At 40.9% G+C, this 25949-nt stretch overlaps 2 protein-coding genes across 6 annotated transcripts; both read right to left on the bottom strand.

The window, feature by feature from the left end:
- Nucleotides 1–470: 470 nt before the first annotated feature.
- LOC116036130 (SRSF protein kinase 2-like) lies at nucleotides 471–8974 on the bottom strand. 4 transcript variants are annotated; one of them, XM_031279624.2, is made up of 15 exons: nucleotides 8827–8974; nucleotides 7649–7920; nucleotides 7461–7569; nucleotides 7256–7343; nucleotides 6634–6721; nucleotides 6252–6358; nucleotides 5938–6103; nucleotides 5000–5025; nucleotides 4824–4880; nucleotides 3630–3924; nucleotides 3255–3352; nucleotides 1471–1578; nucleotides 1288–1357; nucleotides 1116–1208; nucleotides 471–1002 (listed from the first exon to the last, which is right to left on the bottom strand). In XM_031279624.2, exons 2-15 carry the CDS (start codon nucleotides 7845–7847, stop codon nucleotides 818–820), a joined length of 1689 nt encoding a protein of 562 aa, XP_031135484.1. In that variant the 5' UTR covers nucleotides 7848–7920; nucleotides 8827–8974; the 3' UTR covers nucleotides 471–817. The 4 variants fall into 4 exon arrangements, with proteins under 4 accessions (XP_031135484.1, XP_031135476.1, XP_031135493.1 ...); XM_031279616.2 differs by having other exon boundaries at nucleotides 3579–3924; nucleotides 8827–8973; XM_031279633.2 differs by lacking the exon at nucleotides 4824–4880 and having other exon boundaries at nucleotides 3579–3924.
- Nucleotides 8975–11377: 2403 nt separating this feature from the next.
- On the bottom strand, nucleotides 11378–25734 carry ccdc120 (coiled-coil domain containing 120). 2 transcript variants are annotated; one of them, XM_031279593.2, is made up of 10 exons: nucleotides 25313–25734; nucleotides 17582–17681; nucleotides 16709–16839; nucleotides 15941–16042; nucleotides 15725–15845; nucleotides 15476–15535; nucleotides 15005–15158; nucleotides 14730–14831; nucleotides 13355–14392; nucleotides 11378–12700 (listed from the first exon to the last, which is right to left on the bottom strand). In XM_031279593.2, the coding sequence occupies exons 2-10, from the start codon at nucleotides 17628–17630 to the stop codon at nucleotides 12604–12606; spliced, it is 1854 nt and encodes a 617-aa protein (XP_031135453.1). In that variant the 5' UTR covers nucleotides 17631–17681; nucleotides 25313–25734; the 3' UTR covers nucleotides 11378–12603. The 2 variants fall into 2 exon arrangements, with proteins under 2 accessions (XP_031135453.1, XP_031135461.1); XM_031279601.2 differs by having other exon boundaries at nucleotides 25515–25730.
- Between the last annotated feature and the right edge of the window lie 215 nt (nucleotides 25735–25949).

Raw genomic sequence — 25949 nt, 5'->3', positions numbered from 1 at the left:
CAAATCTCCACACAGCCACACACAGCCACACAGACACACAGCCACACACACACACACACACACACACACACACACACACACACACACACACACAAAATAGGGGGTAATCCCTGCTTGGCATTTAATAATTTCTTTGGTTTCCCTTTGAGTGTTGTTGCAAATACTAATTCACTATGTCAGATGTTTAAAAATGACATAAAACACGTAGTTTTGGCATTGTATACGATGCTGTTGTATACATGTATCAGTTCCATTAGGATAACATTTCCACCCTTTTCTCCAAAAGCAACTAAAATGTGGTTACTATCACATACTGCAGTTTTTGTGTTTGTTTTTTTTATAATACAACATAGAGTCATTAGGGTACTGCTTCAAGTTGACATTTCTGGGACGCTGTCTGAATAAATTCATTTCACACTTCAGACTGGTTCACCATTACCTTTTCAGTACTTAAACTTACAAATAACTACTGGAGAATAAAAGTAATATTATGTCAGTTTATTAAAATTCAGGAACTTTGTGATCATGTATCAAGGCAGTTTTTCAGTAAGACAATACTTCTCTTTGGTCATTGCTATGCCTGAATTAGATGTGACTGCCATTAAAACACATTTAAAGACCAAGCAACCCAACTGGGTAAAGGCTGTTATTTAGGCTAATAAAGATCTATGAAAGCTGTTCTTATTGATGCCAGCATCAGACTACTGCTGTATATCCCACAGCTGTCCGATTCCATGTGTCCAGTGCAATGTGTGCCAGCCTGTTCCTGAACAGAGAACTAGTCCACTGGGCTATGAACAAGACAGAACTGGTACATCTAGGAGGTGAGCCAAGGGTGTTTCAGACACTGGGCAGCTGTGGCTCTTTCCTCTGGCAGTAGCTCCAACATGGTCAGGAGGAACGAGCTGAACTGCACGGCTTCCTCCCGCCGCCACTCATACTTATCCAGCAGGATCTCAAACAAGCTCCATGGCTTCAGCTTTGAGATGTGTCGCAGTTGTCCTGCACAGGGTATGAAGTAGACTGATGGATATCAGATGCAGGTAATTTGGCAGCATAATGAACAAATAAGCATGTCTAAATTACTGTATTTGTAATAATTTTGTGTATTTTACCTTTACGGTTGAAGTATCGTTTGGAATTTCTCCCTGACAGGGCGAACTGGGATGGAAGGGATCCCAGCAGTTCAATGATGTGGGCAATGTGATCTGAGAGAAGACGGAGCCCATTGTAATATAAGCACATTTAGTTTAATCAAGGACAAAAGGGATGCAGTGAAGAACAAACCTTCCTCTCGGGAGAAAGTGGCTCCTGATTGGGGATCGAACAAATAGTCCCCTGTGGCCAGCTCAAAAGCCTACAGAACGCATAAAGGAATAAAGAATATGGATGCGACACATCTAAAAAAGGCAATGCTGGAATAAAACATATTGAAAAAGGAGAGATGAAAAAACAACACAATCGGCTCACCATGCAGGCGGTGCTCCAGATGTCAGCTGGTGTGTCGTAGTCGGCACCGATCAGAACCTCCACAGAGCGGTACTGACACGTCTGGATGTCTTCAGTGAAGTGTTTGTGCTGACGACAAGAGAGATGAGATTTTAATGTTCCACTATGACAAAGTAAATGACCTGCATCTATGACTATTAACAAAGTGCCAAACAAAGTTGATTCAGATTCTGATCAGAACAAAAATAACTTTGTTTGAGACCTGTTTCTGTCTCAGGAACAAACTCTTGCGAGATCTGGCAACACAGATAAGCTAACGTCAACTAACTAACTAATTTTCGTAATGCTAAGTATGGCTTTTAGCCATGTACATATCTGATTAACTGTTCACACATGACGTTCACTACACTTTCAAAGTACTAAATGTTTTGACCTGTTGATGCCGCTAGATGATCCAATAATTGTTAAGTCATTTCACTAAAAACCACTAATGCAAACCTCCTGGTGCTAGCGGAAAAGTCAGGGGATCACCAAAGTTAGTAGGATTTATCCTCTGGGAACCCTGAATGTTGTACACAATTTCATGGCAATGCATCCAATAGTCATCCGATACTTCTGTCTGGACCATAGTGTTGGACATTGCCATCCCTAAAGCCACGCTGCTAGCATGGCTAAAAATGTTTTAAAAAAAGGGAAATGTCACCAGAGAAAATAACATTGTTGTCTCTTTCTCTGCCAAATGAAATGAGAAGCATAACCACCACCGGATAGTTCTGAACTGCACAAGATTATACTGTATGTCTCTCTCAAGCTACATTTCAAATCAGCCCATACAGTCTTGTCTCACTGGAAACACCAGGCAGCTGTGTTAGTTAGTTAGTTAGTGTTAGCTACTGTGCTCTACAGAAAACACTCGTCACATTTGGTTTTATAAAAACAATGGGTTGGAAGTGTTTTATAAGCTAGACATGAGGCTGTCATCATGGCTGCCTCAGTCCTGTTATGCCTATTCTGCCACTCTGACCCTCCCTTCAGCCACATTCCCACTGCCCCAGCCCCCTGCAGTATATTTGCTGGCCTATTTCCACCCATTCCCCGCCAGATTGTCAATGTTGCTTCCTGCCTTGCTATCCAGCCACCTGTACCTTGAACGCTCATCTGTACCTGCCTGGCTGTACCTTTTCCCTACTTGCTACCCATGCCAGTACGCTTATGTAGCTTCACTTTTTATTTTAAACCACTGAACTGTTCCTGTCTGCCTAGATTTCACTCACTTGCCTGACAGTGGCCATTCATAAAACATCTCACAATTTGCTTCATAGCTCCAATAACTGTGAGGTGTAAAAGAAAAAAGAACTGTTGTTGTTCTTGATTTAAGACTTATCTTTCAGGATGGCCCCACCTATTTCTTGCTGAACAGATTTTCATTTTATTCGTATTTATGTTCTTATTTTTTTTTACCCCTCTACGAATTTCATCACATTTTCATTTTATTTGGTACATAGATATATTTTGATAAACCTGAACATATGTTCAGTTATTAAATTGTGGCCTGTTGATAAATATAAACCAATATAACTATACTATAAGAGTCTGATGCGGGATTCAGGTATTCTCCAAAATCTTGGCCAATCAGCATGATTCTCACTATGTGTATTTTGATGAATAAATATTATTTATTTAGTTAATGCTCTATTATGAAGTTAGCGAGGAGGTATGCACTTACTGACATCATTTGAGTGTGAAGATGAAGATGATAATTTTGTAGGTTTTCAGGTTTAGTTTGCTGTTATATAGTCACTCACCACCCAGCAGGCATTGCCCAGGTCAGCAATCTTGATGAGGATTTTATCAGCATTCTGGGGCTTCAGTAGGTCCAGAAGTACACCCGAGTCACTGATACCTAAAAAATAAAATAATGGGATGGCTAAGTAAATCAGACCAGGCTAGACTTTGAGTGTACTGATGATGCTAGGCAATCTATATAGCAATACTATGTAAATATTAGCTCAGGTAAACACACTAACTAAAGTACAGTTTTGTGCCAAACTGTAAACTTTAGGTTTCCACAGGAAGAGGAACAAACTGCTGACATAAAAAAAAAAAAAAAAGAATGCCTTGAGACTGACTACGGTGAGAGGATGGTGAAGATGTCTGATCTAATAACACTGATCTAGAACCAGAGACAGGAGCATCCGTGTTGAGGTCTGGCCACGAGCAGATGGAGTCTCTCTGGCTGTGTGGAGCCGAGCCCAGTCCGTCCTCCAACAGCAGTGTCTGCCTCCTTAACGTGAGGTTAGGACCTGTGAGCTTAGAGTGACAGGTGGAGCTACGGGTGCTAGGAGGAGCAGTGACATCAGAGAACGACACATGAAGTTTGTCTTTTTGATTGTAGTTAGATGCACTCTCCTGTCCTCGTCGACTCCTGTCTTTTCTTGTCAGTCGTTTGATGGGGCTCCTGGAGACCTTGCTGGACTGCAGTTGTGGGAAACAATCAGAGGTGAGCATTGAGTAAAACACTGAATAAATTGTTGAATGAATTATCACAAATGAATGCCTGTTTCGGAAGTAAAGCAAATCATGCAAATGAAAGCCACTATATGTGGTATTTTAAAATGTTTGACTTTGGTGCCCCCCAATGGTAGCTATAAAATCACTCAACATAACATTCACATACTCAAGAAGTATTCTATGACCTTTTATCAACTTCTTTTATCAACACATCTAATACAGTGTAAACCTGAAATCTTTTCATATTTGAGCCATACATTCCCTCGCCACATTTTCAGGGTTTTTTTCCCCCCCCCATAGGTGTTTTTTTTAATTCATATCGTCTGTAGTTATGAAATCCATGTATTAATAACTCAAGAATAAATTGTGACGCTGTTACTTTACACATTGTAAAACAGTAAGTTGCTAACAACAACCTATTTTGAAACCACAACAGCGGTTGTTGGAAGGACATCAAAATCTGCAGTTGTGTCCTCTTACAGAAGCTTACAACAAGCAACCCCCTCTACACCCTTACTTGTCCCATCCCTTTGAGCTACAGGAGCCTGTTAGTGACACAACAATACCACAAGAGCAAGCTAGTTTGAGTTAGAGCAGAAATTCAACTCACCTGTCACCATGCAAATTATAATCAGGAACTATTTAAGTACACTTCTTGAGCATCACGGTCGCAATTATATCAATCAGAATCAACAGAAATCTCAATCGTAAAGGACAGTAATCTGATAAAGTCAGTGGAGAACATGTCAATGCCCTGCCTTTCAATTATTTTACATGTCCTATAGTGAGTTCCAGGATGTAGACATTGTCAAGATGCAGTTAAGAGGCTCAAGTGCAAAAGCAAAACACAACATCCATCTTACCCACTCCCCAAGAGTGTGAAAAACCCCAGTCAGCTTCCCCAACAAGTTGGACAAACTCTTGGGAGTCATAGCAGAAACGAGGACATCATAATGTAATTTTAACAAAACACAACCATCCTAATATAATGAATGAAATGAAAGAGTATGTACAGAAGAATAGATTTCAGGTTGCACACCTGTTTTTCTCTGGAGCTTCTGTTCACTGGCAGGAAGCGAAAACAGCAGGAGCAGGGAAAAGAGCCACAGAATGTGAAATAAATTATTTTTTCTTGCATTTAATCAAGAAAACCTCCATCAGCCTGGTACTCATAGATTCCTGTGACAGATATTTATTTATAATGAAAGTTGGACATACAGTGGTGCAGTAATCTTTTGGAAATTTAAAAAAATCCAACCTTTAAGGACACCAATTTTCTTTGTGAATGAATAATGTATCGTAAATAAATAAATGTTCTTCCTTAAAATACAGGGGGCATAAGTAAGTACACCCCTATGTTAAATTCCCATAGAGGCAGGCAGATGTTTATTTTTAAGGCCAGTTATTTCATGGATCCAGGATACTATGCATCCTGATAAAGTTCCCTTGGCCTTTGGAATTAAAATAGCCCCAGATCATCACACACCCTTCACCATACCTAGAGATTGGCATGGTTTTATCTCAGTTAGCCTAATAGCTGGTTTGATTTGCATTGAGAGATGATTTTATGGAAAGTACCCCATGCCAATCTCTAGGTATGGTGAAGGGTATGTGATGATGTGGGGCTATTTTAATTCCAAAGGCCAAGGGAACTTTATCAGGATGCATAGTATCCTGGATCCATGAAATAACTGGCCTTTAAAAATAAAAATCTGCCTGCCTCTATGGGAATTTAACATAGGGGTGTGTATACTTAAGCCCCCTGTATTTTAAGGAAGAACATTTACGATACATTATTCATTCACAAAGAAAATTAGTGTCCTTAAAGGTTGGATTTTTCCTCATTTTTTAAATTAAGACATTAAGATCTATTTCCAAAAGATGATTTTTTTATTCCTATTTTTAGTCAACTTTAACATGGGTTCATAAACTTATGAGCACCACTGTACATGTGATTGCTAATGCAGCATCACTAACCTGCGGAGCTGGTGAAAGCAGAGGAAACTGGCAGCTGCCACAACTTGGTGTTGGCTGCCAGGTTCTGAATGTAAACCTCATCCACTCTCAGGAGGATGTTTTCCGGCTTGATGTCTGTGTGGATAATCTTGCATTTACTGTGCAAGTAATCTAAACCTTGCAGAACCTGTGATAAGTAATGGAAATAGAGTCACTGTCACTGCAACGCATGTCAGTGAGAAGCAAAAATAGGAGATAATCTGTTCAAACAAGAGCTCAGCCAGTGGTAAAGAGAGGGAGGATGATTTCAGATGGAATAAAGGGTTGCACAGCACCTGTCTGAGGATGCTCTTAACGCAGGGTAGGGGGAGGCCAGTGTAGTTGGATTTGATGATCCATCTCAGCAACTGGTGGCCCAGCACCTCCAGAACCATGCACACATCTGGTGAGCAATTAAGGACCTTGTTTCTTACTGTACAGCTTGGGTATTTAGACTTTCTTGTGTATATGTGGAGAAGGCGAAAACACATTGACACAATCTTTTCTCCTTACAGTCCTATCACTATGATATAAGGATGTTGTAATGGTAGCACCTGTTTGTCCGTGTGTAGGCATATTTGTAAACAGCATAATTTAAGAACAATAGCTGAGAGAAAAGCCATACCTGCACTGCAAGTTACCGAGTAGGTGATTACGTTGGGACATTATAAAGGATACGCTCTCCATTCACTCCAGTGATCCTGAAGTCATCAATGAGGTGCACAATTTTCTCACGTTTTGGATCTTTGGGATCACTGTCCCTTACCTGATGGTCATATAGAGTACATATTACAATATCAACAAAATGATAAATAATCTATAAAATGCAATAACACGCCAACTATTTTAAATAAAAGATCACGATTAAAGCTACAGTGTAAGATGCTGGTGGTGTCGTATTGGTGCGATGTGTACTCCACCCTGTCTCTCTCTCTCTCTCTCACACACACACACACACAGTGTATACAGTGCATTATTTCCCCCCTCATCTCTAATAAAACTATCACAGTTTCTGATCATCTTCTCCCCATGATACACTTCTTTCGAAATCAAACGTGTCTCTTATTAGAAATCTTGAAATTACATCAGAAATTGCATTTTATGCCACCATTATCTGTCTCACTTATTAGTGAATCTTCCTGCTCCACAACCACCACAGAGGGGGCAGTATTTCTGTGTTGATCAGACACTCAAACATTCTAGCCTGATCTAATACTTGTGCATTGTAAGAGTACTAACTAACTAATAAAACAAACTATTAAGTATACATCTTAAACAAAAGAAATGTGGTAACACTGACACATTTCAGAAGTTTGATCTCATCCAGTGCCGTCTCTGTGAATGTTTGAGCACTCTTCACAACCTTCAGAGCCACAAAACGCCCCTTCCTGCATGCAAACAATTATGGCAGTTAGTTACCATTATGTTTAAATCTAATTAGATTATCTGTATTATTATGCTATCATTTTATATATGAAAAGTCAATAGGTCAAACCTGTACTTACACCATATCCCAGCAGAGCCATACAGTAGAGAAGTGACCCCATCCCAACTTTTTAACCACTTGGTAACGGTCAACGAAAATCTCTTCAATCTCTACAGGGTAGTAACCACCTGCAACACAATGTACCGCCTGCATCAAAAAAAATATCTCAACCGGTGTGTTGGAGTTTGGTGTTGGAGTGCTGCCTACCAATGCCATAGTCTGCAGGATTCTCCTGTTGCTCATCATAGGATCCCAGAGGCTCAGGTGAATGAGGATGTATCTGTACAGCTGGAGGGGAGTGGGCAGGTTTGCTGGGCTGGGGGGAAGGTTTAGGACTTCCTGCTGGTGGGTTGGAAGAGCTGGCTGAAAGAAGGGCTGATATGGCAGCAGCATATGAAGATGACATGTTTAACTGCAGCCTGAAGAATTCGAGCACAGCTGAAGATGGGCCCAAATGACTGGAGCACTCAGAAGGAAAGCTGCAACAAAAAGGCGTTTGCATGCTTGGAAGGGGCTTTTCAATCATGCTTACATCTGTGAAACTTCACTAGCTGCTGTCTCTGGCAGCTAGGTTGTGCTTTTAGTCACTGATTACAGGAGGATGTTTGCAATGACATTTCAAAGAGGCTGGAGATGTGTGTGTTTATTTTTAGCTGGATGAATGGTATGTCAACGTAAATAGCTTCTGACACTGACACAGCTGCAACTGGACTCTTTCTGATATTGCATGGACTACAGTGTGGCCGCCACAGTTGTAAACATGAACGGCTGGCAATTCAATTCAATTCATGTTCTTTCAAGGGATCTGGCTAGAGCAATTATTTTGTTAAGACAGTAAAGTAAGTAAAATACACAACTATCACTGTACTTAATACGTGGTGCAATTAAAGTGCTCATATTATGCTTTTTGGCTTTTTCCCATTCCTTTATTGTGTTATATATCTTTTTGTGTGCATGTTATAGGTTTACAAAGTGAAAAAGCCCAAAGTCCACCCCAAAGGGACTTACCATCTCAGAAAACACTGTTCACAAACTGCTCCAAACAGCAACTATTGTAGTCCAGCCTTTACTTCCGTGACAAACCTACGTCACTTTGTAACACGTTATAATGCTCACCTAGCTGCTAGCGTTGCACGCCCTCATAATAACAATAAAACAGTTTGGTGGTGCATAGATCTATGCACCACCAAACTGTTTTATTGTGAAGGTTTAAGCAGGAAGTCCAGTTGACTCTTCTGGACTAAATAAAATCCGACTTCCCAAGTAGGCTACAAATGGAACGCATAATTAGTTAATACGACACATGGAAGTACAAAAAGTCAGAGAGCCGTACGTATTTCCCTCACAGTAAATACTCAACAACATTAGAGGAGGCGCCTACTTACCCCTGTGTGTGATATATCCAGTTTTATTATTTGTAACGCGGTACATAAAACGAGCCTGGCTGGCACGAGGACTCAGCCCGCGTGCTCTGCCCCTCACTCACTTTTCTGTATGACTTAAAAGACACCTCGGTCCAAGAATAGCTGTCTGTTTCTGCTGCTGCTGCTGCTCTGCTGTGTTTCTGACAACAACACTGTACAGTAGCTACCAGCTATTTCCAGAGGGGCGAGGAGATAATTTTCTTATTTATTACTTCATCGACTTTCCTACAATCCAGTTATAGGTTTTAAAAATACTATAGGTCACCAAATAATTATGGCAGTGCAGAGATAAAAAAAAAACACACCATGACACAGAAGAACAATATTCCTTGTGTATGGTTACACAAACAGGGATACTAAACTTGCTTTGTGAGAGGTCCAGGGCCAGGGGCCAGTTTCTAAAGAAATTTGAGTAATATTTATTGATAAATCAGATGTTTTACTGCATTTAATAGCTCCTGGGCACTGCCAAGGTCTTGAGCAAGGCAAACCCCCAACTGCTCAGGCACCTGTCCATCGACAGTTGCAGCCCCTTTACTCTGACATCTCTCCATTTGTGCATGTAGCCTAGGCCTGCACGATTCGGGGAAAAATATGAATCACGATTTTTTAGAATTGATAATCACGATTCTCTGCCACGATTTTTTTCTCACAAAGTGTAATGTTTATTGCACACATGAACTATGACAAAACAAAACAAATTGGCAGTACCAAACACAGATTTTGTTTGGCACCTATAGCACATTGCGCATCACCACAAGCCTGTAAACAGAGAGGCTTCAAGGAAGAGAAGGGAGAGCATTGCAGCGCTTGGGAGCGCTTTAAAACCTATTTTATACAGTCTATGTTTAAAACTCACAGAAGAACGTAGTAGTGTTTGTGATGCAGTCAGCTCATAAAATTAAATGAGAATCGAAGTCATTAAAAAAAAAAATATATATATATATATATTTCCCTAGTGGGATTAATAAAGTATAAAGTATTATTAATCTCTAAATGGCCAGTAAACAGAAGGAATGGATACATCAGGCACAATTTCTTAACTTTAGCAAAACTTCACTGTTTCCACTATTACTGTATGTCATACAATTAAAAAAAAACATGTCTGACAAACTCTATGTTGATTTCAACATGACACTTTATTTAGTAGAATGAATGCACAATCTCATACATACAGTATAGGGCAGGCCTATATAGTCTTATTTCACAGGCCTCGTTATAAAGAGAGGAGAGAAAGGGAAAACAGCTGCATTTAAATATCTAAAAAAAAAAAATAAGAAAAAGAATAATCAAATATTAACACGTCACACTGCTGAATGAAGTGGTTTGAACACACATTACCAATTCCCGCACTGATGAGAAAGAGCTACTTTTATTACATAAATATAATATAGTTTGAATAAATTTGCTTAACAGATCAATTTATATAATTGACTTTCAACTTACAGAGTACATTATATGAAAAATACATTTACGACCCCCAGTGCACAGCAGTTTGGTCTTTGATTTCAGGTTTTAACTAGAGCTGGGCGATATGCAGAAAATCAAATATCCTGATATTTTTGACCTAATACCTCGATATCGATATTGTGGCTATATTGTATTATATTAAATATTAAAACCAGGAAAAGACAACACTTGTGTCATATCAGGATATTACGATATCCAAAATTTAAGACGATATCTAGCCTCATATATCGATATCGATATATTGCCCAGCCCTAGTTTTAACCAGCTGGAAGAAGCTCTATGAAGCTGGATGCTGAGAGGATGTGAACACATCAGACAGCAGAAGAAAAGAGGTAACATTCAACACTGTGCTACAGTTTGTAACAAAGTCAAAACAATATCACTTATGACAAACATTAATTACATTCAAATGAGTCTCACGATGGCCAAGGATCAAGTACATTAAATGGGGAAAAAACCTACAAACGTTCTGTCTACACTAAGATACTTTCAGTTTCCTTGAGGATTTCATGTTTTATTCTGATCTTTCTGAAGTTCACATTGCAGAATGATATTAAGACTCTGGTTGCAAATTTAAAAATATATTATGACACATAACTACTCTGATCAAAAAAAAAAAAAAAAAGTAAAAGCATTTTTTTTTTTTTTTTTTTTTTTTTTTTAACACAAAACTAAACACATGAAATGTTGTGAAATCATTTCAAATTCAAAAATCAGCCAGCATGAATTCTCATTAACAAATATACTGGTATGAGACCTGCTCACACCATCATTCAAAACTGCAGCAGCCCTATTCTGTTCACACCACCTACCTCATATTTTACAACCAATTAAATAGTGCTCACTTGGGGGGTGGAAATAGTGGGGGAGGTGATTAATTAATTACTTATCATGTGGTTTGTTTAAAAATGACTTTGTTAGTACGGGAATAAAACATCAGCTTGAAACTCATCAGTACAATCAACGCTATATACAGACTAACATTCAGATAGACCTTCAGTAGATGTTGACAAAGCTCACTCCTTTTTTTCTCCCAATTATAAACCCTGTCTACTGCCTGTCATTTCTCTCTGTGACAAATTTATAGGGAATTAAGGCTTAAGATGTTCATAAAGTGCCCCATATGACACTCAAATCCTCCACAACTAAATGCAGAAAAAAACTGATTTGATATGAGTAAATAATTGTCATAGTCATGTGCTACTGCCCAACAGTAGATTTCACAACAGCCCTCAGTTTTTTTCTCCAAAAACTGGTCTAATTGTTTTGTCAAGATCAACACAGAGAAAGCTACATTTATTTGCCAGCACTAAGCTGAATCTAGAAAATATACGGAAAAATCACAATATATATGACATCATTCCAAATATCCAAATTTAGTGACATCGTGAACTGCTTTCAGTTTTTGACTAGACTAAGCTAACAAAAGCTTAATGCTAGCATTTCAGATTATTAGAAAGCGCTTCAAAGTTTTCCAACCAAGGTTTAGTTTTGATATTAAAATATTTAGGCACTCCCGTCTGCTACACCAGTACACTAGTTCGTGGCCCCTTTTATTTATTAAACATAAAAAATACAAATGGCTGTGAAATTAACGGCAGATGAAGACTGAAGCATGTTTTTTGCATTTTATACAGTTTACAAACACACATTCACTGGCATGTATTAATACTTTTCAAATGATGTGAGCTCATGTAACATCTTTGTATATCACAAGATTAATGAGCAATAAATTACCTCTTTAATATAGCTGTTCTTTATATCTCAGAAGATACAAAATAGTAATTTAGAGTTGTATATATTCTGTAAAAAAGTATATCTCGGGAGACTTTTCAGGGTTATTAGGAAGGATTTTACTGCTCGTGTTGGACCCGAAATATTGATATATTAAGTACAGCATGACCATATTGTTATTAGATGAGTCAACTCCAGTGCACATCTACATAAGAATACTGGGTTTGAAGTTCATACACTGGTGGGATCAGTTAGAACACGGGGAACTTGCCAAGGCTTTTTCACACTGTACAGCTACAGTTTGTCATATTTTCCAGTCTCTTTCTGCTGAGGTTGCTGTGTTTTGCTTTGCTGTTGAGGTCACATTGTATCAACTTGTGTGTGTACGTGTGTGACTATGTGAGTCTGAGTGAATGTGTGTGTGAGGCTACAGTGTTTCTGCTCAGATTATGTGTGTGTGTGTGTGTGTGTGTGTGTGTGTGTGTGTGTGTGCGTGTGCGTGCGTGCGTGCGTGTGTGTGTGTGTTCTGCTGCTTCAGACTAGGGTGCCTGGGTCTGCACTGGGTTCCTTTGGGGTGACCTCTTGCATCTGTGGATGAGGAGTCTCCTGATAGAGAGAGAACTCCATCGACCTGTTGGGGAGGCAAGACAAATCAATACAGCACTCCACAAACACGAGGCAGGAAGTGCAGGGTAAAACCACAGTGAGAATATATTTTCATGAAATAAAACGTATGAATCATGGTCAGGGGCTTAGAGGAGGACGTCTTTAAAAGTTCATAACATCCCTGTGAAATGAAGCCTTCTCTCATGGGCCACCTTAGGTGATCAGCAGAAATGCGAGTGCCTGGATGTTGGCATGAGGCAGAGAGCAGCAGATGATGCTGACCACGCAAAATATAAACACAATCAAAAGTAAAACAACCACAGTTGTAAAGGTCACAGCATGATAGATGGAATGGCTGCAGAGTGAGAGTAATAGCACCATCTCAGTGGTAAATACTGTGTGACTGCATTTGCAAACATGCATGTTGGTATTTGTAGTCAAACAATAAGTATTCTTACAAAATACCCCTTGAAATTAAAGTGATAGTACAACATTCTTCCGCTTTGAGTGCAATGTAATTGTGAAACACAAAACAATGTACAATAATGAAAGAAACAGTTCCATTCTTTTAGGCTTGGTTCTTTTTCAGCTTTTATGGTGTATGAATTCTAGCTCAAAACACTGATGATGATGATCCCCACCCCACAGTTGTAAAAGAGACAAAAAATCATATACTGACCTTCCATGCAGTGGGTGACCATGGAAGCTGGCTGACTGGGGTATCTGAGATCTGTGGAGGTTGGCTGGTTCACCTTGAACAGACTGGGCCTGGTGCACCAGCGGATGGGGGTGTGATAGACGAGAGATCCCTGCCTCGTGGCCCTTTGAGGCAGCAGGAGGATAGCCAAGGGCGTTTCTTAGGTACCAGTCCCTCAGTCCCTCTAGAGCCAAGGCTTTATGTAAGCTTCGCGTTGAGTCTTCTGGGGTTGGGAGAGAGAACTGTGGGGGTCTACGGCTAAACGAGGGGCCAGACAGCTCAGTCTGGTAGGGGTGCAGGTTGGGGATGGAGGATGTGGTGGTGCCAGAGGCAGGCAGGGGAGACTCGTACGCTGACAGCAGGATGGCATCCTGGGAATGTTGCTGCAAAGGAATAAAGGGTCCACAAGATTTGGTTCTGGTGACTTTGACCCTGCGCAGCTCAGCTTGGGACCCTCGGAGCACCATGGGGCTGTAAGGTGGTGCAGCGCTGGGGAGGTGCACCTGGGAATGGGAAAAGCCATTGACATGGGGAGGCACCGCCGCAGTGGAGGAGCGAGGGGAGGACATGTCCTGCCAGATCCTGCCTGTGGACTGGTACAGGTGGTGCTGCACTTGCATCCTCTGCTGTTTCCCCCAGATATAGTCCATCAATAGCTCATTGTAGCCTCCACCAGCCCCTCTGTCACCCATGGACAGACGCAGTTTGGCCTGGTCCACAGAGCCATCAACATGTCTCTCAGGGCTGCCCAGGTGAATGTGTCGCAGTTTGCCATCAGTCAGTGTCTCTGAGCTCTTGTAGGGCCCTCCTCTAGGGGGCATCCCGTTTCTGGGAGCAGGATCGTCAGGGAGGCTTGATCTATCCAGCAGGGCCTCGGAGCTGTTACTGCGCCTGGCCCGGGAGCTATAAGGGCAGCCTCGGCGGTCAGAAGACGAGCCCTCCTGGGCCAGTGGAATCATATAGGGCACATCCAGGCTGCCAGACCACTGCTTCAACACATTACCACCAGACACATCCGACCTAAAGCAGAGATGAGCACAACAACAGCTTACATTAGGAGAGGATGCTGAGCAACTATGGATAAAGAAAAGTGAGCCAAAGCAATTTTAATCAAAACCATGTAAATGCAATTTATAGAAAATCACTTAAGAAGGGACACAATTTGTATGCTTAAAGACCAAACGATGAGCTTAAGCCCTTACTGGTAGCTAAATATGACACTAATCGTTGTTACAACCCTGACTCTGTCTGCATTTAACTAAATCATTAAGCCGTTTCCAACCACACAGTCATCACAGAGGAACAAAGCTATAGCTGTGCTGCATCAGACAAACAGCAGCACTGTATCACAGATTACCTGACGTGAACGCTGATTGGAGCAGTTCGGGCCAACAGAGGAGTAGCTGGTACACTTCTCCCTTCAATGTTAGATGCACTTCTGGGTAAAGAGTGTGTTGGGCTGTGAGAAGAAAACACAATACGACATGGATGTATTTACCATTCATCACCCATTAATGAAAGCAATCATGAGTATATGTGCGCACACATATAGTGTGCTATAGTATGTACACTCTCAGACACATCAAGCAGACTGCACAGCTTGCAGTATGGGTTCACTTTAAGTGAAAGTACCTAACGGAGCTTGTGACAGAGTTGCGGCGTGTCCTCATCTCATAGTAAATCTCGACTGGTGACAGCTTCCTGCTGATCCTGTGGTCAGGGCTGCCCACAGTGAGCCGGGGCTGAGACAGAGAGCGCTGGTCAGCCGCCACACTGGGAGAAGACTCTTTTGGGAGAAGAAAAACAAAGAAATTATCTTTTAATGAAGCCCACTCACTGACGACAAAGATACGATCCCTTCCATTAAAAGCACAACAAGCCAAGTGCTCTATTACTGGTTTACAAATAAAATGTGACTGCATATTCTTATTCAGTGTCTTAACACCAGAAATGCAAATGAGTCTCCCACACACTAAGCGTTAGTGACGTATTTTGAATGTGAAAAAGGCTGCAAATGCATGAGCTAATTCTACTGCCTACTGCGTCAGTTAAGCTCATTATGAATATGGATATACAGTATTCACCAGAGATAGTTTGACTCACCGTTGTCATGGGATGTTGAATCTGACATGGAGCTTGTACTCTCTGACATGACAGTGTCCTCTGAAAGACAACAAACCATTCAGGTCACAGATGACGCAGCATGAAGTTTGATGGACAAGAATGCAAAGCTAAGTTTGTTTTTCAAAAGCGTAAAATGTTAATGACAATGCTTGTTTTCTCACTTATACCAGATGTGTCATTTTTTTAAGTGGGTGTATAGGTGTTGTTTTAGGTGCTTTTTAATTGTACCTGTGTGACACCCCCGATGAACTGTCCTCTTGCTATTTGGGATATTTCGGTCTGATTCTGAGTGTCTGTACAGAGCACCAGTGAAGATGGCTTTCATCTGCTTTCTTTGGGCAGCCTCATCCTGCAGCCAGGGACAGCCAGCCGTGTTAGACCACAAGTACACACAGCAGTAGAGCTGCTGCGTAAACACAATTAATATTCAAGGTGTTGACTTACCTCTGCCTTGGTGTTGGTTGCCAGGCCAGCTCTGCGCTGCACCAGTGGGGGTTTCTCTCCCGTCTCCAGGGGGAAAGTATGTGGCAACTTCCCAGTCAGCTCCTGCAGAGGACATTCATTAGCTCCCAGTTACTAAAATCCATCTTCTCATTGGCCTGTCCAAAGTGTTACATAAAATGATACCACTTAACAGATTACTTTAAGTCTCAATAAAACCACCCCTTAAATAGTGGACTGAAGTGAAATAGATGCCAAAAATAATGTTTCTATTATAATTTACCTCTAAAGCAGAAACAGAATAACTGCAGATGAGTAGTGCCTCAAATTTCTAAACTTCTAACTGAAAACAGCGTAGACAACTTCTGAATCCAAGAATAGAGCACACAGAGACAGAGCAGTTAACTATACATGCACCTGAAAACATAGGTATGTTTTAAACAGCTGAGGAAACGCTGAGGCAGCTGTGGCTACATTAAGACGTGCTGACAAGTTCTCTGGAGCAATCAAGCAAATACTAATATGCAACTCATTTCATATGAGAAAAACCTATTACTGGTGGTTGCCAGTTGCATCTACATCCAGGGGGTCAAATTTACGGAACATTAAAAAAATGCTATAATCTACAATAGTCTGCTGTCTATTTGGTAAAAACATAAGTGAACAAATTAAGAAACTGCTGTTGTCTAAATACAGTACTTGAGGTGTCTGGAGTGAAAATGTTATAGCCTGAGCCACGTATGTTTCTAAAGTGAAGTGAGAGCTACTCACTGCTTCCTGCAAACAGACTTGTTTGAGCTCCCCCACTCTGGTGTTGAGGAGGGCCTCCAGGGCTTGCTTCCTCTCTTGCAGAGCTGCAACCCTCTCAGCCTGCAGCTTGCTGTCCTGGCAGCCTTGAACATCTACACAGAACAGCACATGGGACACATCTTCAAAAAGAGTTTAAGACATATTCATTCTATATTTTACATTATGTATTATCCCACAAAATTACCCAAACCAACAATGAATATAGTATAGTCAATGTATCCAAAATGTATCCTTACGGTATATACCTTTTTCCCTCTGTGCTATTGCACTCTATTGTATAGTTCTAATTATTTAAAAACTTCTCAATAAGTCACACTGTTGTACTAGGTGACGTGTTCCTTCATTACATTGTGGGTCAGTTTGTGACCTGTTTTCTTCAGTAGGAACCAGCTGGCTTGTGGATGAGAGCCACAGACAGGGTAGGGAAGTCAGAAAGTTTTGAGACACGGACTAACACATTGTTGTTTTTTGTCTTTTCATGGGATTTGTTGACCATGAGAAAAATATAGAAAAATGATAGACTTCTCCTTTCACTATTTTAAATATTCTTGTTAAATTGCAGCAAAATGCAGTGTTATGGTTCCTACTGTTTCACAATGATTGCTTTTCAAAGTGTCTAAAGTGATGTCTGCAGAGCTCTGATAAGATTATCTGACAGCTGTGGGGACAGTTCGTGAACAAAAGGCCTTCACACATGCAGCTGTTTTTTCAGCTGGCCGTTACCTTGAGAAAAACACTTTTGTTTTCCTTCTGTTCAACTGTGAGAAACAAAACACAAGCCAATCCAGGCTAGTTCAGAAATAAAAGTGCACGTGAAAAGTCATTGGTACTCACCAGGAGCCCCCAAACCCATGGATGTGATCAGATGTCCTTTGACCTCCATGTGATGTAATTCTGGGGACTTTACAACTCTCGCTCCCAGCCACGCTCTCACCTGATGGAAAACAAACAGAGACTTAACTGCTGCTGAGATGCATCAACAAAATATATTTAAGTTTAGATATTTTCTTCAGTCTTTTCTTTTCTTCAGTCATGTGTTTTCACATAAATCACGTAAATCAGCAATAGATTAGCATGGGGGTCTCCTAGATCAGATTACACCAGGTACCATCAGGGGGAGCTACTACACCTCTGTTCAGGTGTCTAGAGCTGAATCATTGAAAAGGTTAAAAACATTACTAATACAGCTTAAAAATAAAAGAATAGTGGAACAATATTTAGATTTTTCTGTGACAGTAAATATACATATACATACATTAATCTTCAGAGACCCAACACGCTATAAGTCATGCAGTATGTAAATTAGTAAACATAATTTATTAACAACTAAAAGCACTATAAATCCCAGATTTGACATATATGCAGCCATATTAATAATAAGCATGTAGACGGGTTTATAGAACATTTAGAACATATCAAAAGTTCAACAAAAGCCTGATGATAACTTAACTTGGACCTTAAGGCATTCTAAAAGTGAATAATACTCTAAAATTAGCTCTCAGATACAATTAGCAACCAATTAATTTGCAAAGAGTAGGAAATGAGACAGGATCAGTGACATTAATAATGTATGGACAGAAACAGAGAGGGAGAAACCTAAACCCTGAGTGTTTTATGTCTCAATAGCTACTGGTACAAAAGAGAGGGAGCCAGAGGAATAGAGCCAGAAGCAAAGTAATGCAATAAATAACAGAGGCGAGGAATAAATGCAATGTACAGTAGAGTTTCCTCTTCCCTGCTGTCATAAATAGCAAGGTTTACATGATATTCACTTTGTATGGAATTACGTTTACTATATTTTATAGCTTTTTTTATATCAGATCATCTGGGGCCATTCTATTGAAAAGGAAAACAATTAAACTGTTGCCTAACATTGAATAAGATCTCATTATAAAAGACAAGAAATGCTCCCTTCACTTGACTGAAGCAAGTGAGCAATGTTTTATGTGCCCTTTTCCCCACATAACAGAGGTTCATTACAAACAAAGCCTCTTCCCTAATACCCAATAGAGACTTGACATCCAAAAATAGCGATCGCATTTTCTGCCAAAAGCCTCTCACTCAACGCTGCTCACAAATTGCTGCCATAAACAAGCATCTTGCCAGTCGACTAAATCACAAAACGACTTAATTCAACCCATGAAATTTAGATGGAAGGCCTCAAGGGCTGAATCAAAATTACCCATCCAAAGACTGCTTCTGCCAGCATCACATCTTTCAAAAGTAAACTTTTATCTATCACTTACTCTGAGCAGCGGTATCAAAGCTCACAATTGACCAGCTTTTTGCTTTTTGGGGTAAGACATTCTGTTTTCCTCACTCAAACAGCATAAAGAATGAGGCTCACTTTGTGTGAAGACATACTTGAAATACTTGTACAGAGTTTGCGTTGGCTCGTCCTGGAACTGAACCAGTAACTGCTGTTTGTTCCTGTACGTGTGAAAACCCCCAGCATACTTGACCTCCCATTGACAGACAAGTAGGAGCCTTTCACGCACAAAATTGGCAGAGTTATGACCGCCGCACGGACAAAAGCTCATCACATGAACCCTGTTACACAAAACTGAGCCTGTGATAATTAGATTTTAAGTAAATCTAATATACTGAGAAGTACTTTAACCTGGGAATGTACAAGGCAGTGCCATGTCAGTTCTCTGCTGAGCAGTAAACCCCACAGAGAGAAGCAGTCAAGAGAAGACAGACAGAGACATTTGGTATTCATCTGCATGGTCGCCGGGCAGCTGGAACCGAAAGGCTGCCGTGCCTCTAAGGAATGGCTTTGTCCAGCAACCAAAACATTTGCTTGGAAGCTTGGTGCTATCCTTTACACTCTTTATAAAACTAACAATCATTTGACTTCTGAGCTCTGTGTTACCTAATGTTTCATTTTTGCTACTAAACTGCCATAATATAATCATTTAATGTGTTATTATTTAACTTTTGAAGAGAGAAAAAAACACATTCTTCTTCTTACAAATGAAAAGTTAAATTCATTAGCCCAGCTTTTGTTGTCTTCAACACACTCAAGCGAGAATTATACTGGACGCATCCAAGGTGGCGCGCGCCATCGTGACGTCAAAATGACGTAATATCCTGCCGGCGCGCCCGTTTTATGGCACGCGAGCAGAGGTCGCGCACAGCTCTTTTTTTCGGAAACGGGAGGCCCGAACAAGTTAGCCAACAACCGGATGCCAGGACTCTCACAGTGACTGCAAGTCTCTCTTGTAAACTTACTGGGTTAAGATGAGTTCTTTTATGGTGAATGAAAGGCTTGATCCGACGAAGTAGGTCATCGAATCAAATCGAAGCATTGACGTCAATGCTGCTGCCAGTTCTGCCGTTGTTTACTTTTTTCTTCTTCTAGTCCGTAGAAAGAGCAACGTCTGTAGCCTTTGCTCATTAGCGCCACCTCTGTTCAGGACTGCAACTAGTGTCGCGAGCACCAGCGCGGATATAAATAGTCACGGCGATCCCATGATGTCACATTTGTACGCGCCAGCTGGGCTGCGTCTAGTCTATAAGACCCTTCAGGGGTTTTACTGCTACAGCCTTACTTGGTCTGGTATGACCAGTAGCTAATGTTAGCAAACGTAAATATTAGAGGTGCGAATCTTCACTGATCTCCCGATTCGATTCGATTACAATTATCATGTCAGCGATTCGATTTGATATCTCGATGCATCACGATGCGTCAAACACATTTTTCTATTAGAGCCATATAGGATATTTAATTCATAGCTTTTCAAGCTTCAAAAACCAAACATTCTGTAGTGCTCTAATACTAAATAAATTGGATACATAAAACTACAGCACTGAGCACACGGCACATCCTGAATGTGCAAAACATAACAGAATATGTAAACAGAAAGGTTGTTAGGCCTACATTAAATTGTAAACAGAAATAATCGATTATGGCCCGGCCGATTATCGATGCAGCATCATCCATGTCCACGATTCGATGCATCGATTATTTGATTAATTTCAAAACCTCTAGTAAATATTGCTGTGTAAGTGACATTACTATGTCAGTTTGATGACCTAATAACTCAACGTACTTCTCTATAGGACAAAACACACCTGTGGCATCTAAACGAAATGCATCAGGATGCGCCACTGCTCTATTCCCCAGCGTCAACGCACATCACCTCTCTGGAAAAACAGCAATTTTATCACATTCAACAAATCCTGACTACTGTACCTTCACCTGCTACTGGCATCAGTTGACGTACACTACCGGTCAAAAGTTTGGGGTGCTTACATAATTGCAAAAGGGTTCTCCAATGTTTTCTCAGTTAGCCTTTTAAAATGATATCAGATCAGTAAACAGAATGTGCCTTTGGAACATGGATGAATGGTTGCTGATAATGGGCAATGTAGATATTGCATTAAAGATCAGCCACTTCTTTCTACAACAGTCGAGAACCCTTTTGCAATTATGTAAACACATAATGTAATCTGAAAACTGCTGCCCTGATTAAAAAAACAATGCAACTGATCTCCGCTGGTATTCTGTCTGTAATGGAGTGGAATGGAAATTTCTAAGTGACCCCAAACTTTTGACCGGTAGTGTATGTAAAATAAAGTGATACTCCACAAAACAGCCAGTGTGTTTTAGCGTTTACCACTATCCCTTAATTGCCTATTGTTCAGCAAAAGTAATAATGGCTAAATTAAAGCAGAAAAAGTGCCAACTATAGAATTAGAATTGACAGAAAGTAAATACAAAGAAAAAAAAAGAAACCTATGCAAAGAGAGCTTAGCACCAATTATACATCAAGGCACTCCAGGGTTACCACAAACTCAAATATCCCTTTAAGACAAGTATGAATCAATCAACTGCAAAACCCTCTAACCACTACTGGGTCTAACAAAAATGTCAGTGGTCTCACTGGTTGAAGTCAAGCACTAACTGCTTAAACATCTGGTGTACAGATGCGTGCAGAGGTACAGGTACAACAACATGAGACCGCATCACATTCCAGAGAGAAGCCTGCGGGAGAGATGGCGGGACAATGAAGTTTCAGATAAACAGAGTCTCAGAGAGCAGCATCAAAGCCGGGATCAGAGGAGATACGAGTACGAGAATTATGAACGCAACACGATCATCAAACACATGTTGACTTTGCATTTGTAGGAGGATGAGGGACGGGCTCTGGGTGGTGGTATAGATAGCACTGTGGGAGCCATGTTGATTAAAACATGAGCTGTGTGATGAGAGTGAGCTGCCCCTGTGCAGCGGGCATCACACGAATGCAAATCAGCAATGAGTTTAATATTCAAGTCGGGCTAAACACTGAAGCCTGTAAGGTAGGTCCATTCCTACCGTATCCACGCAAGGAACTGTACTGATCTCGCTTCATCTTAGAAGTCATACATATTAGATCACAACATCCATAGCAAAGCTAAATGCCTACAGGCAACAGTTTAATATCCAGTTTTCTTATCCCTTGATAAACACGATACCTCCCAGCCCTTTAAGAGATTCACTCTCTCTGCTGTCAGCTTTTATCTGGCCCAAGAGTCCCAGGAAACAGGCTACTGCTGTCAACAGAATTTATATAACAGATATATTCATGACTTACAGTACAGCATGTCTTCATATGTAACAACAGATGCTTCTGCAACAACCTCATATCTGTTGCAACTGACAAAGGATGCACAATATGTTTGTAAATGTCTTTCAACAGGCAATATGGAGCAGCTGGGACGTAAACGAGCAGCTGAAATATCACCTTCAGCCCTCTACGGACAGGTGAGGCTGGAAGCCTCCATGTTGACTGTTGGTGTTGACATAGCTGCTGCCGTTATGAACTTACACATGTAATTAGAGCAGGGTTACAACTATGTTTCTGAGGAGTCTGAACTAGGCCAATTGTGTTGCAGACTGTGTAGCTTTAAAATATCAATATTAAATGTTGCCACGTTGGCTCTCACAATGACTTCAATGGCGTGCCAGGACAACACTGCTGTCCCTCGCTCTGTTTATTTGTAAGAGAACTGATCTGCACACACGATCTGGCTTTACTGAACTACCTCCACCTGACCAACCCCAACCAAAGAACTGTAGCGGGCTTACCCCCTACCCCCTACACTAATATGATCTCTTCTTGTGCTCTCTATATCCATGAAATACTGATTTATAACACGCTTATCGGCACACAGCAGGGCAGCTTAGCTCAGACTGACCAATCGTGTGGCTCACCATTTATACATTTCTCCTCCCTGGCCTTGACGCTTACCTTTGCACGTTTGACACAGCTACCGCGGGTGAAACAAAGCAATTTTGGTGATTGCTATCCACCTGGATTCTGCTAAACTGAGGTGGGGGGAGCAATAAAGAAAGGAATGCGGCTCTAACATCGGAGGGGATTATTCCTATGCATTTTGCCTTTTGCTCTGTAACACCTGGAGGGATTTCTGTGCATATTCCAAAGTTGTTTTTATGCTCCACTGTGGCTGTAATCCACCTTGTTTGGTTTTGGAGGGAGTGCAGGGCTGATGATGTGCACCCACAGCCATACACTTACATTCATTACACATGCATAACAGGCTGATACTTTTGTGCATTGGATCCTTATGACTTAAGAAATGTGGGTGAATTCTCTCTCTTATCCACTAAAGAGAGCACTACTGCTCTGGTGTATTTCCAACACTTGATAGGATCTGGGATTTGATTCCCTGAGCTCACACACTAAGCACCAAGACACTTTAGAAGAGGCCAAAAGCATACTTTAATTTTAAATCCATGCAAATGTAAAAGGGTTTGCTGAAAGGTTCTGGATCCAGATCTCACACAAATATGCATGCTTGTTAGGGGTGGGGGAAAAAATCGATACAGCATAGTATCGCAATATTTTCCGTGGCAATACTGTATCGACACACAGACGCCAAGTATCGATCTTTTATTATATATGTGTTGGTCAGTTTGTCTGCTTGACAATCCCATTTTGCAGCAATAAAATTGAAGTGAGATGAAATTTAGATAAAACAGATATTGACAAAGGTTCCTTTTGGGGACATCATTTGAAATTGGGAAAAATTTGAAGTTGGAAAAAAGGTAATAAATTGCAATATATCGCTGAATATTGCAATATGTTTAAAATCGCAATAATATCGTATCGTGACATAAGTATCGTGATGATATTGTATCGTGAGGCCTCTGGTGATTCCCAACCCTAATGCTTGTCAGTCAACTACTACTAACCCAGATGCTCAAATCACGTCGGTCAATGTCTTAATTGACTAAGGGCATCATAAAAGGAGCCGTGTCACCTTGGTGTAACAAAATGGCAAAAGAATTGTGTTTGCACCAAACTGGGTCAAAGTCCAATTCCATGGTGTTTGATTGAATTGTAACACTCATAGTAGCATGAAACCCACATGGAGTGCCTTATAGAAATGTAGAGTGCCATGCTACCAATTTGAAGATAACAGCAAATGGCGAGGAGAGAAAACAAACACCAACATGTGTCAAAATCCCCCTGAACAAGACACCAAGCATGAATTGTCTTTTAGCTTCCCCTGCAATAAAACAGCTAAAATAAACATCTTTGCAAATGTCCTAACGGTCAAATAACTCAAAGCCCCTGCAAATGCACAAGAACCCCAAAATAAGAACAATCAGCACTTTCAAAAATGCATGGCAGCAAAGTGGAAAATCCTCTTCTGAAAACAGAGAGGTATTTCCCAGGTACACCAAGAGGCAGACTATAGCTGTGAATTAGCCTTAAGGCGCTGACTGACCCACACAACACATTGGGATTTGTTGTTGTTTTTTCAGATCCAGACAGACATCCTTGTTCAGGAATCTGTTAATAATAGGGCTTAACGCTGCTGCATGAGAACGAGCAGTATTCATTAATGAGAACACTGAAATCTATAGACAGCAGCGTGATTCTGCCTATTTTGCTCCATAACAATGCAGTAACCTAACAGGGAGAAGTTTCGGTGTATTCCCAAAAAGCATGACACAGATTTTTACTCCTGTAAAGCTGCCCATTTGAATTCAAGCAGATGCTGTTGCAATCCCGGCATTCCTTGCCTTTTAATGAACATGCCACACAAACAACATGTTCTTCCGTTTCCAGGCGCTGGAATAAAGCACCAGCACACATGAAAGAGACATATTTGATTTCATTTCATACAGCCCTTGCGTTTTACTGACAGGCGTGTTATTTAGCTCAGCGTGGAAAGCATAAAGCATGTGTTCCCACATTAAGCCAGGCTTCTGAGGCTCAAAGCCATCCTGCATCTGCATAGTCGTTGCAGGCGGCAGCATCGGCTGATAATGAAACACACTGGACTAATTAATGGAAACAATAGGCTAACGTATCAGACACAGGTGTGTCACTGACTGACACGATGACAACCCCGGTTTTACGTTAAGGTAATGTACGTTCAAACAATACATAAAATAGCAAATAACGTCTTGTAGTCTAGTCTCTTATGGAGGCCAAGCTTTTTTTTTTTTTTTATAGAGAATAGCCTATAGGCTGTGTTGACGGTTATTCATTAATACGCCCAGTTAGGATGAGAAGGACATTTTGGAGCAGAATCCCCTCTTACCAGAGAGCATGACCGATGCCTTCGGAGGTCTCCATGGTCCTCTGTAGCAAAACAAAGCCGAGAAAAATCATTCCTGCCTGAGACCACAGGACAAAACGCTCCCCGGAAGAAACCTTATTTAATTTAACGTGTGGCAATTCGTAATAGACGAAAAAAAAGCCCCTCGTTCATCATGGTGGCTTTCGTATCAATTGTAATTCACCAGCAGTCTCGTGACCTCCGCTGTGTCGGAGCCCTGCGCATCTCAGCAGACCTGCTCTAAGAACGAAGAAAAGGTTTCCCTTCTGCACCGGATGAAAACCCTCTATTTTACACGGCCGACCGACTTAACACTGTCACGGCAACGACGCCCCTCCCAGATGGAACATGCCTTCAATGTGCGCCACTTAATCCTGTCATACGAATGTTGTTATCCAGTTGTTGCATAGGCACGCGCACAATGACGCTGAATAGAAAAAAGAAGAAAAAAAATCGTTTTGTGTGTGTGTGTGTGTGTGTGTGTGTGTGTGTGTGTGTGTGTGTGTGTGTGTGTGTGTGTGTGTGTGTGTGGAGCGGTCCTTCTCCCTAAGCGTATCCAATTATTCTAGGAAGACAAGACCAGGCCTATTTGTAGCTACTATTTCTGGATTGAGACAAA

This window comes from Sander lucioperca, chromosome 6 (genome assembly GCF_008315115.2).
Source record: "Sander lucioperca isolate FBNREF2018 chromosome 6, SLUC_FBN_1.2, whole genome shotgun sequence".
Lineage (NCBI taxonomy): Eukaryota > Metazoa > Chordata > Actinopteri > Perciformes > Percidae > Sander > Sander lucioperca.
This window is presented reverse-complemented; position numbering and strand designations above follow the sequence as displayed.